This window comes from Aptenodytes patagonicus, chromosome 4 (genome assembly GCF_965638725.1).
Source record: "Aptenodytes patagonicus chromosome 4, bAptPat1.pri.cur, whole genome shotgun sequence".
NCBI lineage: Eukaryota > Metazoa > Chordata > Aves > Sphenisciformes > Spheniscidae > Aptenodytes > Aptenodytes patagonicus.
In genome coordinates, this window is record NC_134952.1 from 37,925,849 (window position 1) to 37,942,442 (window position 16,594).

At 39.9% G+C, this 16,594-nt stretch overlaps 3 protein-coding genes across 7 annotated transcripts in view; 2 read left to right on the plus strand and 1 right to left on the minus strand.

Moving 5' to 3' along the window:
• The first annotated feature begins 6,703 nt into the window (after positions 1-6,703).
• Positions 6,704-7,357, plus strand: LOC143160057 (claudin-22-like). The gene has a single exon (XM_076337609.1). The coding sequence runs from the start codon at positions 6,704-6,706 to the stop codon at positions 7,355-7,357; it is 654 nt and encodes a 217-aa protein (XP_076193724.1).
• A 1,241-nt stretch (positions 7,358-8,598) lies between these two features.
• Positions 8,599-9,255, plus strand: LOC143160058 (claudin-22-like). Its single transcript, XM_076337610.1, has one exon. It carries the CDS (start codon positions 8,599-8,601, stop codon positions 9,253-9,255), a length of 657 nt encoding a protein of 218 aa, XP_076193725.1.
• A 928-nt stretch (positions 9,256-10,183) lies between these two features.
• Positions 10,184-16,594, minus strand: part of WWC2 (WW and C2 domain containing 2) — a 106,634-nt gene continuing 100,223 nt past the window's right edge. For all 5 annotated transcript variants that reach the window (XM_076336458.1, XM_076336456.1, XM_076336454.1 and 2 more), the window contains exons 22-23: positions 14,923-15,050; positions 10,184-12,882 (exon numbers count right to left, since the gene is read on the minus strand). In XM_076336458.1, the coding sequence (XP_076192573.1) occupies positions 12,816-12,882; positions 14,923-15,050 (195 nt within the window). In that variant the 3' untranslated portion in view covers positions 10,184-12,815. The remainder of the gene's footprint in view (positions 12,883-14,922; positions 15,051-16,594) is intronic.

Sequence of the window (16,594 nt, forward strand, 5' to 3'; positions counted from 1 at the left end):
CTATCTCCCTGCACCTTAAAAGATAAAACACTAAAACAGTTTAACCCACTAGAATCTGAAGAACAATCATATTTCAAATGGCTACCATAAATTTGCTCAGCTTCTCCCCCCCCGCCCCAATCTCAATTATGGCAGATGAGCAAAACGCCACAGGTGCTGCTCACTTCCTGCACTTGTCAGAAATTCTCTTGGCTCATTTTCACACTCTGACTAGCTTGATGTTAAAAAGTATGTGCAGTCTTCTAATTTATGGTTAACAAGTCCATATTATCTTTGTAATCCCTATTGTCATGCAATAACAATTCCCCATGTAGGTTCAACTGGGTACTACAAATAATTTCTCATAAGTTTACTGATAATAAGAAACACGTCTTAAGGAGTGAGAGAAAGCTGCTTATAATAATTGTTTGCAGGTGTTAAATGAAGAGCATTATAGAAATATATGTGTGTAACACTCTCTTAAACCAGAATCTCATAATAAGGGATGGATAATGATAAAGAAGCCTACACATTTCACAGCTCAGAAATTAATTTCTTAGACTTCCATCATTCAAGGAAATCACATTCCAATCACTGTTCAAGTGACATGAGTTTTCATACTTACAGTAAACTCCTGTATTGACAGTACATAAAAAATAGTTCCCTGAAGAATAAGGCTAATTTTCTAACCCAGTCAACCCTCACTTTGAAGTCTGGATTGGGATGGTGATGGAAAAGTTTCTGCAAAGGTTGAAGTACTGAGCTGTAAAGCATTCTTTATTCTTCCAGTATAATGATGGCAAATCATTATACTGGATGCTTTTACAGTGCTTTAAGTTGAAAAAGTCACCAGAGAAGCTAAGACATTTCTGAGCAACTCTTCAGAGTAATATTTCATGAGATTTTGAAATATTTTCTCCTGAAAAGAGTAATACTTATATAGTAAAGAAGGTAATTCAACTGTGTACTGTCCTCAGGCGCTGGCAATGGTTACCACATGCAAGTACCAGGAGACAGTTTCTAAGTTTTAAACATGAGTGTATTACATTTCTTAAAATTGGGTTTCCTGGGTTTCAGAGCTTTGGAGTTGGTTGCTTGAACTCTTATTTCTTCCTTTTAGGATTTCTATTGTAGCTGAACTTAGCCTCTCTCGTTTCAATCTTTTGAGTAAGTCCCTAAAGCAGAAATAGGCAGTTTCACCTTGCTGTGCTTAACTCTTTCAGTGCCTTTCCCTTCTAGATCTTGTCCAACTGCCATTAATCCTACATGACATCTTATTTCAAGCTTTTGATTAATCTTACAGAAGTGAAACTGTTAGCAAGGTCTTTCACTCCCAGAAGTACATTTCTTTTGCATATGTAATAGGCTTTTGTTAAAGTTGCTTAATGAATTACATCCAGTGTTTGAAGAGGGAAGGTATGCAGGGTTGGGCAGTCCTTGCACTACTGAAAAGCTGGGAATATGCCCATTTGAGGAGGGAGGTCCTATTCAGCGGGCCAGTGATGGCTGTGCCTTTTTCCCACGTGAGAAGGTTCTGCAGCCCCTCCCTGGCTCTTCTGAAGGCGGCGTGTGCTCGCCAAGTCCTCACCTTCCACTGCTGCCCTCACCTCAGCTTTGCCTTGCTTTCTGCACGCTGGCCCTGGTGCACCAGTGGTCGCACTGCTGGGGTGTATTCTCTGCCTGTGTCAGGGAGGGTGGATCAGAAGAGGCGATAGGGCCTTCGTGATGATTTGCTTTGTCTCTGCTGGACTGCCCCCTTCTGCTGTAACTTCTCCACAAAATATTCAGTTTGTTTTGTGAGTTCTTTGCTCTAGCAGCGTCCTAGCATTCACTGAGGGGCGCTATCTTCAGATATAATACAGAAACAAATAATGCGGTCTCATAAATCATCACCTCTAAATATTGAGTTAGATGTCTTATGAAAGTGTAATGACACCATGAGCTAACTGTGTGTGTGTGTTACTCTCTTTTCCCCTTCCAAAATGGAAATTGCCATTATCTTAATCACCGGCGTACCCCTCTCCATACTGCCTCTCTTCCCTGCTTTCGCAATGGCCTCTACGTATCCATAATTAAGGGTTGCTGCTGTGGATCGCACTAGGGTTTAAGCAGGTGTCTAACAACCCCTGCCACCCGTACATTGGAGTATGGAGTGTTTGTGAATGTTGTGTCAGTCTGATTCACTGGACTTCTCACATGAGCACTACATCTACCCTTCCAGCAATGCGTGAGGCTGCATCTAACTTGGTACTGTAATTTCAGTGGGGGAAATGAGGAAATCAAACAGAAGAAGAACCATAATAACTTTAGTATTAAATAAACAAAATTCAGATCAGTCCACTTCATTAGGAGGTCAGAATGTACCTGCTATCACTCTGTTGCAAAGTGTAGGACTCAGTAGTTGGAGACACACAGATAATTATTGAGGGAGAGGTCAACCTCTCTCTATTGTGATGCTCTCTGAAGCACCCTGAAACTTTCGGATCTTCCAATACAAGTAATTATTTTTGTCAAACTTCACTTAAGTGCAGACTAAAGTCAATATGGATAGCAGTATGGGTTGTGTTCTTTGCTTGATGATTCTATTGGTTTCACTGAAAGGCACATCGGATATGCAAAACCAAAAGATGTTCCAGCATCACAAAGAAATGGGTTCTTAGTTGGGTAAGAAAATGGTAACTCCCACAACTTCCAGTTCAAGCAATAAGGTGGAAAGCGAAAGACTGCCAAGCTGAATGAATTAACTCACTTGTAATAAGATGCTGAAGACACTACCTTGCCAACTTCTGACAAGCAGCTATGTTTTACTGACTGTAACTAAGATTCAGTTATGGAAATGAGTCAGTGTATAGATTTTCTATCTTTTGCATATGTATCTATAAGATGGGAACCTAAAGATAAGAGACACCTGTGAATGATTCTATGAAAATACTAGATATTTAAATGAGCAACGCAAAATATTTAGGGAATTCTGTGATTAGCTTCGGATTAGCAAAAATTATGGTAGTGTCTGGGGAACGTTATTGGAGGCAATTGTACTTCACAGATGAGCACACTTTTGGACTGCTGGAGGAGAATAAGCAAGCCCACAACATGAACATGCTTATGCCTCACGAAGGAACTGAAAGTATAGGAAAGAGTCAGTCTCTTATAATACACTGACTGCTTTTGTGGGATTAAATTGCCTACTCAGCTCCCAAAGTGCTGCACCTGATATTTCTTTCTGCTTATGCTGAACACAAAACATTTGGATAATTGTGCAGGCTGCAGAGCTGTGTAAAGACAACAATTCCCTAATACTCTTCACAGGGGGTAAAGCATTAGCATACCTATCTCTTGCCATGGAGGTTCCTAGAAGAGTTAGCGTAGTGCTAAAGCTTTTAAAGAAAGTACGTATTACTTGCAATAAGATTCAGAATCCTTGTGTTCAGCCTGAAATGATTTTTATGGGGAGCAAAAATTTAATGCACTTACCTGCATAAAATGATACGCATGCTGACCACCCTCATTCTGCTTTAGTCTAGTCAAAATCAGTTTGCAAAACGATGCTTGGAGTTTGAATGAATGATGTGATCTCCAACGCTTTAAAACGGTAGCAACCTGATCATGACCTGCGCTGTATTCTTCACGGGCATTGTCTGTAATGAGAGGTACGAAAGATCAAGGTCTCACAGAACTGGCTGCTGAAACAGTCAAATGGCGACAGCAGCAAGTGTAAGATGTACCAATCTGTGTGTCTATGGCAAGCGCCTGGCTGCAGGGGGGCTGATGCTCCGGAGAGTCTCTGCTGGCTCCTGCGTGAGGCAGGCACTGGCAAAGTGACCAGAAGTCTCTCTTCTCTGCAGCTCAGTTCCTCATAAGCTGAGAGTATTTTAGCTGCTTAAGCCTCTGTAGGATGGTATCCCTGAAGTGATAGCTGTACCCGCTCTTCCTTTTCTTCTTGACAAGCTTGTGTTAGACAAGCACAGTCCTTGCTGCAGAGGCTGGCAAGGCGAGCAGGGGAAGGAGAAGGGGCAGAGTTGTCCTGGAGCAGCTCACTTGTGCGCGGGCCCCATGGCACTGGCTGGGGAGGTCCCTGGCAGGCAGCTTCCCTGCCCCACCGGCCTGGGGGGCAGTAGCCATCTCCACTGAAACCCCTGGAGATGATCTGTTGTTTCAGGCTGTGCAGCTGTCAGCAGATGTTTTTTGTCATCGCAATGTAACAGTGCACCCTGGCTTTATGTTTCAAATTGCCCTGAGCAGTAGGGCAGAAACTGATGGGAGCCCAATTCTAGCCCTTAGGCTTTGCAGTAATCAGACATGTTTCCTTCCATGTAGGCACAAGTCTACTAAAATAAAATTATTGTGGGAATGAGATATTTTTTAGATGTGAGGAAAGAAAGAAATAATGGTGGGGAGGAAAAGTATGAAAGAAGGACAAGGGAGATAGGACTAAGGCAGTTACTGACCTGAGAATTTACCTATCTCAGTTCAGCTGGAAGATCATTTTTTGTTTATGGGTTTGCTGAGATTTTCGTAAGATCAGTAAGTTCCAAGTAAAGGCATTTCAGACCTTGTTACTATCCGGGCGACAAGGCAAGTCTTACCTCCCCCCCCTCCCCGGAAGAACAAGGATTCTTTTATAATCTCGCACAGGATAGTATAAGGAAGCTTTGCTTGCTCTAAGTTAGAGCATGGTTAATAGTAAGTTGCAGAACTTAATTGGCAGATCTTACAGATGCAGCAGTCTGAATGCTTCTGGTTTGCTAAAATTTAAAGGCTGGCATACTCCTCCAGCTGTGGTCAACATTAGCAAAATGAACGGACTTCACATGCCTGATCTTGTGAACTCACGCTGTATTGACTGTTGGAATTAAGAGCAGAGAAGAAAGTGTTAAATATTCACAGGCAAGAGAAGCGCAACAGGCTTCCAGTAATAGTCTGGCAGTAACCGTGGTTTTTAAAGTCAAATAAGCACGTAGCCCCTGAATGAGCAGAAGCACTCCCGAAGTGTAGTTGTTTACCTGAAAAATTATTCAAATGGCATTATGGAGTTTCTCACTGAATGTTGTGATGATTTCCAGAACTAGCATTCTTGCTCTGAACAGAGAAAGGGGAGAGAAACGACACTGCCAAATCTGAAAATACAATCTGGAGTTTGAATGAAGGCAGGGTTGGTCTTTTTTCTTCTTCTTTTGCCTAGCGGATGGCCAAAGTTAGAGCCTTTCTTGCATCGATTTGTTCCCAGTGTTGTCAGTAATATCCTTGGTGATTCCTGCTCTTGTGCATGGTAATTTTTCAACCAGGTGTAAGCCGTTGGACTGGGTTGGTACACAAGCAAAAGGGAAATAGATCGGCTTCCCTTGCGTTGGCTCTTCACAGCTTGTGACAGGAAAAACACAAGGGTTAGAAATTAAGACTCAATACAGAAGCGAGGAAGAAGAGAACTTCTCACAGTGAAATTTCTTAATGATACCCTTCAGGATTTTGGAAACCTTTAAAAGCAGTGTTATGTTTCTCCATCACCTGATAACCCACTTTGAGCAACTGAGAATTAAAATATGCCGATGAATACATTATCGCATCTAGGAAATGAAGTCAAGACAGACTGGCAAACATCTCTGGGTCGTGCACGTGTTCACACTGCTCAGCTCCCTCCTGTACAGGCAGTGCTGTTACATCTGTGGAGGGGAATAGCAGACAAATGTTCTCCTTGCTGACCCTGTAGACAAGCACAAGCATAGCTGACATGAGAGCAGGAAAAAAGCAGGGTTTCCTAATGGGGTAACAGCATAATGGTATCTTGCTTTGATCAGAAAGGTACTAGGCATTCCTGGCCCTGGGAGCATTGAGTGCCAAATGTTGTTAGACACTAAGTGTATACACTCTGTGCCATCTGGGATGTGGGCTCTAGGAAAGCGGACACTGAGCTGGTGTAAACTGCTACCGTGGTGTTGCTGAAGTCCTGGGGCAAGTAAAGTTTACGCTGGCTGATGATCTGCCTGGGTTCATTATGGTGGAGGGATGTCTAGGATTTCATTTTCTGTGGTACTTTCACCATACCCGTCTCCTTTTCCCCTTAAGAGTCAGTCAAAACAAAGCCCATTTTAAAAGAAATGAATGTAGAAAATGTGAAACATAAGGGTCTTTTACAAAGCGTCTTTTACAGTGCTGGGGACATAAAACAGGGCAGGGGAAGATAAGCCATTATGTATGTTGAGGAAGTCTAAGAATAAAGATTATAGGCAAACAGTCTACCTTTCTTTACAAGGCCTTGATTTACATCCCTGAAATCTCAAATTTAGCTATTACAATGAAGTCCTGTTGCACACAGAGCTGACTTTTTATCACCACTTAAAATCTAATTAATCCGTATTGAAGCACAAAGATTTCTGTTGTGTTTTAGGGTGAGGGGTCATAGAGCCCTCTTTGTTCATCCTCAGGCTTGTAATCATCAGGCATTGGGATATAATTTTACCAAGCAAATTGGAAGGTAACAGATCAAATCCTTATCGGAAAGCCTAACTCATGGTTTAGTGAAGTCCTTCGTCCTTTATGTGAAACTTTATATTCGTGAAGAACAAAAAAGTGTTTCAGAGCCTACAAAGGGTTAACAGCAAGGGCTTATATTTGGGGCAGCAGAGAACTAAAATCATCATAGCTTCCACCATCACTCAAGGTAGCAGTTGTTACAGAACTGCTGGGGAGACCTTCCTCCTCAAGCTTTTAGGACTCGGCTCTTATAATGGCCTTGGTCTGTCGACCAACGATGCAATTGAGTGGCATACTATTCTCTCTGTTGGGATGGGTCCTATCCTGTCTCACTACCTATTTACCCCAGTGGAAAAATCTTAACTTGGAACTGAATGAACTGGAGATCTGGACCATGGGACTCTGGCAAGCTTGTGTTGTCCAGGAAGAAGGGGGAATGCAGTGCAAGGACTTCGATTCTTTCCTAGCTTTGCCTCCAGAGCTCAGGATTTCTAGGATTTTGATGTTTTTTTCCAACGGATCAGGGCTTTTGGGCCTCTTGCTCTCGGGATTTGGGTTGGACTGTTTGAAAATTGGTGAAAGACAACAGGAACAAAAGAAACGGCTGTTGCTGTTTGGAGGAATGCTCTTCTGGATATCGGGGATTACGGCTATTGTCCCAGTTTCTTGGGTTGCCCATTCCACAGTCCAGGAATTTTGGGATGAGAATGTACCAGATATTGTTCCCAGGTGGGATTTTGGGGAAGCGTTATTTGTTGGCTGGCTTGCTGGATTTTGTCTTGTGTTAGGAGGATCCCTACTTAATTGCACAATCTGTTCAACTGAAGTCCATCCATCTTCGGTCCATTACGCGGTAGCAGAACAGCAAGATCAGTGTCAACACTTGGAAACTGAAACTAGGCCTTAAAATGGAAAGGTTTAAGTAGTACAAGAAAGACTGCCCTATCTTTTTCAAACCCTAGTGCAAGCCAGAAGCTTGTTCCAGTAGTAATTCAAAGGACTCTTTGTTACCTAGCTGATTTCCTAAACTTATGTCTGTTTTCTCCATAACTGGTCTTGGAAGGTGGTGTGTTTTCTCACCTGCAGAACTGTTTAAAACTTTGTTTCACAGCAGAATGCTGAAGTTTTCATAGGCTGCGCAGAGAAGGTGCTTTTGTTTTCTCAGCTGCACTGTAAAATCTTGAAAATGAATATGCATGTTCCCTTACAGCTTGGCTTTTAACCAAAATATGCTTCCTTTTCATATGTAACCAATTAAATGAGCCTCAAAGCTTGACTCCCTGTTGCAATTTTCCACTTGCCTAATGCAGTGACGTACAAACTCGAGAGTTTTCACATCCTAAACAGTCTAAATACATGCATTGCATCGCATCAAATTGTTTTTCTGTGTACTTGGAAATTGCTGTGCTAAGGAAACTGTAGATTTCTGAAATTCTAGCAAGCCTTGCAGATGTCTTTTTGTGCATGGGGTGTTACAGCTTCATATGTATGGGTATGTTGCTTCATACCCAGCAAGTTGTCTTTTCCCATACAAGTTACTCTAAGCGTTTCTGGCACCTGCATTACTTCATGCACCAAAAATAGGCTGAGAAATGCTGCTTTAAAAAATACTTATGCTATCTTCTTCCGATACAGGTACTGAGGCATTTTGCATCCTCGCCAACTCCTTAAGCTCCATTCACTTACAGCAACATGTTGTTCTGAACGTGTAACCTTTGACTTTAAACGAATGATACTTAACTGGCCACAAAGCAGACAGCTTCATCTGCTGTGAGTAGAAGTGTATCAATGCAGTATTAAAACTTACTTTAAAAACAAACTGTGAGAGGCCCAAACTAGCAGAACTGCTGTAATGCTTTAGCAGACTGATGGAAAGCAAAGCATATGCTTTACTTAAAGGAACAAAACCAAAACTAATGAAAGGTGAGCCCAGCTGTGGCCACACCCTTCAGCTACTGGTTTACCACGCTATGTCTCAATCCCCCAAACACTGCACATGGAACCAGGCAACGCAAAGCAGGAGGGGGAGGAGTAGTTCATGCTTTATAAAGCATTGTTTTAACTCTTGCTTATGTTCAGTATGACAAAGAATTGAGCAGAACAGTGTCTGCAAAAGTGAGCAGCTTAGCGCTTCTGTGACTGCCAATAATGAACTTGGTCCACAGACACAGGCTACAGTTAGTTGGATTTGTGCTGTCTGTACTGGGATGGATTTTAACTGGTACCTGTAACTATTTACCAGACTGGAAAAATCTCAACTTGGACTTAAACGTACTGGAGCTTTGGACCATGGGACTCTGGCAAACCTGTATAGTCCAAGACGTAGGAGGAACACAGTGTAAAGATTTTGATTCTTTCCTAGCTTTGCCTCTAGAATTCAAGATTTCCAGGATTTTAGTATCTACATCAAATGGACTAGGACTTCTGAGCCTTGTGATCTCTAGTCTTGGTTTGGACTGCCTAAAGATGGAGGATACAGAGCAGAAGCTAAAGAAACAGCTGTTACTACTTGGAGGAATACTCATGTGGATGTCTGGAGTTCTGGCCTTAGTCCCTGTTTCTTGGGTTGCCCATACGATAATCCAGGAATTTTGGGATGAAGACATCCCAGAGATTGTGCCCAGATGGGAAATAGGGGATGCACTGTTCAGTGGTTGGTTTGGCGGATTTTTTATAATTCTAGGAGGATCTCTACTCCTCTCCACACTCTGCTTATCATCTGACCATCAATTACCAGAGTGGTATGTAATGGCAGATACACAAGATACCCATCAACATCTGGAAATTGGAAATAGAAGACTTTAAGAAGGGTAGATATCAGGTTTTCAGATTTTTTTACTCTTGCATTACAGTAAGAAAGGTCTGCTGAACAGACAGGTTACTGTTTACAAGATGGGGGAGGGATTGTTTCTTACTAAGTAGTTCCTTTACTCACTACTTACCTTCAATTTTAATTACATTAATTGATGAGCTACGGAGATCTAAGCCACCACTGTATTTCTCCAAAATCTGATCAATTGCAGATTTTGTTTTTGTAGTGGTGTTTTTGTTGTGGGTGGGGTGTGGTGTGTGCAGTGTTTTGTGTGTTGGTTTTTTTTTTTTTTTAGGATGAGTATAAAATTTTTCTTAATCTCTAGGCATGCATGGAGAGTTTACCATCTTTTAAAGGGCAGAACTCCTACTGGGGCTGCTTTAAACAATGTCTTTTTTACAAAAATAATATTAGTTTAAGTCCTGAAACAGTTTGTAGTGCCAGTTCAACAAGCATTACAAAAACCTAATACAGTACAACCTTGAATGAAGTTCCCTGGACCTGTATCACTTACACTAGTGTAAACTAAATGTTCTCAGACAGAATGTCACGCAATACAAGACTCTCCATCGTGTGTGTGTGTGTGAATATATGACTGAATGTAACCCTGCACAATCTATCTCTCCAAGGAAAGCCAGCATTTCTGACTAATGATGAGATATTGTCCAGTGCAGAGTTGACCATGTTCATTGCTATTGCAGTTTTTACTTAATGGATGTAAAGAACTAACTTCAAGTATATGAATCGCTTTCTATAGAACTTTCTTATCCTAAGACTTGTCAGTGATTGATGTGAACTTTCTATAAATTGCAATGATTTTACATTGACAAAGCTGTAGCGGCCATCTGTTTCTGCAAAGAGCACATAAAGACATAGAACAGCAATAAAAGAATTAAATAAAACACTGGTCTGGAAAAGAGCTTTGTTAAAAAATGTATTTTCCAATCACTGAAACACATGGAAAGTGCAGAGACAAGTTAATCTATGTGATGTATTTGCATACTCTTACAGACAAAATTAGAACAGAAACACATTCAGAATATAACCTGATTAAATATTTAGTTCAGTCCTGAGCATTTGATATTTAATACAGTATAAACATAGCAATAGTAAAAAAAAAACCTTAAAATTATTTGATTTGTGTTCTATTACAATTTCTGCTAAACTTTGCTCATTTGGCTAAATAGTCTTGTACCAGTAATACTTAGATTTTGATATATGCAACTGCAGTGACATTGGTACCTGGAAATAGCAGTAATTACATTCGTTATACCCTGCTGTGCAGAGTAAATTCCACTTCAAGAGAAATATTTATAATTTTAAACTGGTGGGGGTTTATTTGTAGGTATTAATTTGGTTTATTCTATTGAGTGTTTCAAGTGTGAGTAATCTGAATTAGTAAAAAACCCCCAAAACTCCAAACCCAGAATTGTTAAAAGCTGCCTATAAATATGTTCAACTTTACCAATTTAGAAAATGAGGAGCGTGAATATGTTTAAATCTCTCATTTTTAAATGAGTTTTGCAAGCTAAAGCCAGCAATACTTTAATTTTGACCTCACCTCATGCCTACAGATCAGATGATAATACTTTCTTTGAAAATTATTCAACATGTGAGGAGAAACAGCTAGTTTGACAAGAATTTAGACAGCTCTAAATATTTTTCACAATAGCATCCTTAATGTCAAATATTTTTATGGCCAGAACTGAACTATATTAAACAGAACATAAATAAGACTGTAAATAAATAAAAGAAAAATCATAAAGTACACCTCTAAACATCATTCTACAAACAACTTATATAATCAAATCGAGAAGTTGAAACTGTCAACCTTCATTTCACCTCTACATTAAATAATTCCAGATTTGTTTTTTTTTTAAATTGACCTTTCAAACATGAATGTTGTCTCGAACCCAAGAGACAAAAAACAAATGGGGCATTCATTCATAAAGGATGTTCAATCAGTCATCTTGCCCAAAATAGCATGTTTGGCTATACATTTAAGTGAACTGATGTATTTGTGCACAAGAAAACCCTTGGGTGTTACACAGACCTCTCATCACAGAATTGTCACTTTGAATTTGAGACAGCTGCTACCATATTGTGGTGATATTTGCTTCTATTTTCTCACCAAGTAATTATAGCCTTTTTGAAAGATGAAGTCCATGAGTACGTGGCTTGTTGTTTGGGGAAGAAAATGTTGGCCAGAGAATTAAATACATCTGAGTGCAACATATTAAGTAGAAAATGAAATAATTCTGTTAGCTGCAATGTCCACCTACTTACACAGTACCCCAGAAGGTAAGACCCCAACTGCTTCACCAAGACAGGGCTGCTTAAACACCTACGTCTAATGTTCTGGACTTCTTACAGAATGAATCCAAGTTGATGCTTCTTCCTAGCAGACTGCTTCACGTAAGACAAATTTGAAACGTGCCGTTCACATCTATTTATTAAACCTGTGCACCCTCAACTGCATACAGGGTCAACTGTGTCTTTTTAAAAATGTTATTTATTGTACTGAAATAGGTGAAGACTTCTAGTCAGGAACTTTTCTTTTTCAGAAAGGGTTTACCTTAGCAACAAGACTTCTGATATTTGAGTTAGTATGCAACAGATTTTTCTCCTGGTACAAATACTTCAATGAAAACATCTTCGTATTTGTAAACCTAACAAACACTTTTACGTATTCCTAGCTGGCAATAAAACAGCCCCTAGGACAAAAGATTAACACAGAGAAACTCTCATTTTTAAGTGTACAGTGGCTATAACTGTTCTGATTTCAATGTTGGTGTTATGAATTTGATTCAGCTTCCAGTTCAGAAGGCAGCTGCCCCTTTTGGTAGTCTCGTAGTAAGTTTTTAGGGTTACTTGTCTGCCTCGCCTTTCTCACTCTCCCGCAGATGCAAGAAACCTTTTAGTGCAGGTTAAAGTACTGTACATTCACAAAACTAAATTCTGAACTCTGTCTCTTCCTACGAAGTATTAAAAAACAAAACCAGAAGAAATTTGTTTTCAGAAACAAAATTCCAATGTGGGTGATGAATCTAATTAGCAGCTGTTGTGAGGCAGCCTTGATGTTTTGGAAAGGAGCTTATGCTTGTGGTTAACTTTAAACTATAAAAGTCACACTCTTGTACAAAAATATTGCATGGCAAAACAGCCATCTTCACAGTCTGCTCACATGAAAATAGTGAAAAGATAAACAATCTTCTGTTGAACGTAATATTTCTCAACACAGTGCGGTTCAACAGGATACATGCTTAGTACTGCCTTTGTTCCTTTGTTCCATCTTTACAAAATAAAAACACATGCAATACATACACAAACTGTACAAAATCAGCATCAGTATACCAAAATTAATCTACTTTGGTTTTCCGGTTGTTGGGTTTTTTTGCCATTTTTTAAGCATACAACAATTCAATTCACTATATTTTACAAATAAACATATCAATAACAAATGTAAAATAGAAGATCTTTAAAAGCAGGTCACTGGAAAGTTCATCTGAAAAGAGATGAGCAAGTGGACAAACACTTCAGTGAAAATGCATAATTATACATCATCAGCTGGAAGGGCTGGTATACTGATCTTTGCTCTTGTGAAGTATGCTATCTTCTCCCTGAAATTAGAAAAGAAAACAAGTTGTTATTTTACTATTTATGGCAGGAATCCAATGTCATCTGCTGTACAGTTGCTAAAGTTACAGCGTAGTTCTTTAAAATACAGGTTTGGAAAATATACAGTGAGGAGAATACACAGGGAATTTATTTACAACAAATGTGGTTGCCAAAGCATTCTGACATAATTCCCTTCTTAGGCAGAGTTATGTAAAAAGCAGCTCCAATTTTGAAAAAGAAAAAAAACAGTATTTCATTAATAGTTCCAATGACGAGACCGACATATCGATCTAGTCACTGAATTTCCTATGATGCTATTTCAGTGCGGGGATGAAAAGCCAAAATAAAATATTTGATCCTGACTTGGGAAAAGGGAGGGGGAAAGAAAAAAAAAAAAAATTGGGTCTGGGCAAGACTCAGAGAAACAGAATTGTCAACCCATTCTCTGCTTGCTTCCCCTGTGCTGTTACCATTTCTGTCTCCTATGAACTGAGAGATTACTGAAGCGTAATGAGTTTACACAAGCTTGTCTGCCAGCAGCCTAGAAAGCAGATGATAAGTATTGGGAGCTTAAAAATTAAAGCTCAGAAGAGTCATTCTTCTTGAGAGCTTCAAAAATGCCTTTTTATGATTAGTGTTTGAGGCCACAGCACTGTAACAAGTCCAACTAGCAGGGCGAGTACAATTCAGCCTCAGGAGGTAACTATTTGTCCAGCAGACTAAACCATGTTTTCCACTGGTAAAGCTTGAGTTCCCATCAGAAACAGTAGCTCAGAGCAAAATCAACTATGTAAACTGGATTGCTCGGCTAATTGTGTGGTGATTAGAAGATAAAGGAGAATGGAGTCTCACGATACCCTTCTTGCAGGGGAATGATGTCTTGAGCACTATTACACGTTCCTGTAAATTTGTGCAGCAGACTGTCTGTGATGACTGTTAAATGATCAGCACCGACCAAAACTCTTTCTCAAGACTTGCAGAGAACGTGAAAACTGTTTGGAGATGCTCTGAATTTCACAGTGAAGAGAAACAGCTCAGCTGTAACGCTTCTTTGCTGAGGAACCCTCTTCCTTTCTCTCTTGCTTTGATTCTGCATCACTTACAGTTGTAGTTTTCAATGTGTACCTCGCAGGCCCCTATTTGCTTATGGACTTCTCAGACTGCTCACAAAAGGAAAAAAGTCCTCACACATATTAGCAGCTAACTTAAACTTCCTATACAGGAATTCAGAAATCAAACTTTAAAAACATGCATTGGTGAAAAAAACAGATCAAATTAGCTTGCAGTACTGCTCCTGCATGGAAGAGTATTGTATTTTTCAACCGACAGGTTTATATTTAGTTTTATATAGAAGTGTGGCCTTTAGGCTGCTAGCCTGCCACTTACTGTCCAGCCTTTTAGGAATTCACACCAGTTAGAATTAAATTTTGAGATAGAAAGTGCTCATTCTGGCTTATGCTAAGCAAGAACACTTGATTAATTGGTTCACGTAATCGGTTGCTGTTCCTGCAACCAAAAGGAGGAGGGAAACAAAGAGGAGGAGGGATTCAAGATCCTTCTTGAGTAATAAGCCCTGAGCAAGGCACAAGTAGCGGTTAATCAATTTCCTGATGAGACGTATACTGTTCTACTTCTCCTTGAGGGGCGATTTGCTTCAGGCACCTGCCATCACCGGAAAAGATCCCATTACTTAAAGTCCACTGTCAGCCTGCTGTGGGTGAGGTGAGCCATGGCAGTGGTCACACACGTGCTTGCCCACAGCAGATGCCGCACAGTGGTCAAACTTCTCACGCTGCTTCCTCACCACCACCACAGCTCAGCGGACATACTGCCACTTCTGCCACATGAGCAAGTTACCGAGGCCCGGTCCTTTGAAACTCCAACTTCGAGCTGTGTTAGAAATGTGTGATGTTTCGTGCAATTCAAAGGCGTGTGGATTTTTGACTAATATTACAGGGCATGACAATTATATTTAGAAATAATTCTAAATTCATGTTACTTCAGTACATTAAAAAGAGCATGAAAAGGAGAACAGGCCATACCTGAATGACTGCACCTGCAGTGGCACTTTCTGGCTCTGCTCCCGTAACCGGCATACATCCTTAGAAGCTTTCCTCATCAATTTCTCAGCACTTAAACCTTGTTTCTGTTCTTCTTTTGACTGTTCAGCCTGTAAACGGGAAAAATAACTATATTTTGCTAATAACGAACAACTACTCATTTCAAAGAAGTGACAAATTCTGTGTCAAGCAAAACACTTGGCAGTGTTAGGTTTATGTGATTTTTGACGTGAACATTGTCGAGCAGCTACATACCCACTAGTAAGTTACCGTATTTCTGCACCTCAGTATTGCTGGCTCTATTACATATGTCTTTACCAAGCACTGCCGCATCAACAGGACAATCGCAGCTGTACCGTCCACCATTTCAGCGACAGTCTGCTATTAAGAGTTGTGGTTTTGTTTTTAAAAAAAAAAAAAATTATCAAGGGTTTCTGAATGCCCAGTAATTTGAACAGCAGCTCTTTTTAGGTGGGCAGTCACCTGGATTTCTTAGACAAACAGCCACCATTCATATGCAGATGAGTCCCATAACGCACACATTATCACCCCCATCATGTGTGGGGTGCATGGCATGGGCAATGCCACCTCGTGTGTGCACTTAGCTTAATTTCTAGACTGCAGGGACCGTCAGACAAATGTTATTTACTGCATTTTGAATTTTGCCAGCCATCAAAATTTAATAGAAGCAGTTCACATTCTTAAACAATTTCAAAAGTTCTTTAGAGATTAATTTTTGACGCTTAACTTTAGGCACTCGGACTTGAAAATGCTGTTCTGTTACCTCAAATTAAAACGCACACCCAAGCCAGAAACAGCGACCTTCAAAGTTAGTTTGTAACTTAGGAGTTCACGTCTCCAGTTCTGAATTCAACCCAGTAGGCTCCCAAACAACAAAACCAACTAATTCAAAGAAGTTAGTCCATACTATCAGTTTCATAGCAGGTATTTACAGAAATCTGTTCACAGCAGGATAGTGCTGTGTGTTGAAATGCACTCCAGTGTTTTATATGAAAGTGTTTTACATGAAAGAGCACCACCCTTTCACAAAGTCACTCAAAATCCAGTCAGCTTATACTGCTGTTAACTTTTTCAGTCCCCAACTCCAAAATAGCTATGATTTAAAAATGAAATTAACCTATAAATATTGTTTTCGTTATTAGTTAGTGAACATAAATTTGCAATCTACAACTGGTAGTGTATTAATTAATTTTACATATGTCACTGGCCATGTTTTATCAGCTCCCCTAGTTAACATTTTATCATCAAAGCACTAAGCAGACAATATTTCAAAATTTTTCTAATTTTATTTTTTCCCTAACTACACATGAGATTCTTGTGACTGCTGCATTTCAGGTTAACAGCATAGATGACTTCCTTGTTTTCATACTCTCTATTACCATGTACTCCCTTTTCATTTTTTTTTTAATCCTTTTATTTTTTCAGGATGCTCTCAGAGAAACTTTGATTTCAGCCCTATGTCTCTAAAAGTATGCATGTGATAAGGTATGTACAAGACCAGGTTTATATTTACATCAAGTTTCTTGAGTGATTTATAAAGATAGTGAATCCTCCATCTATATAAAATACAGAAAAGCACACTAATACACTGGCCGTACATTCAGTAAGTGCCAAAAATCTGGCACTTACCTGC

Excerpts from the sequence above, each read along its gene's own strand:
- LOC143160058 (XM_076337610.1), top strand. The coding sequence starts at position 8,599 with ATGAACTTGGTCCACAGACACAGGCTACAGTTAGTTGGATTTGTGCTG.
- LOC143160057 (XM_076337609.1), top strand. The coding sequence starts at position 6,704 with ATGGCCTTGGTCTGTCGACCAACGATGCAATTGAGTGGCATACTATTC.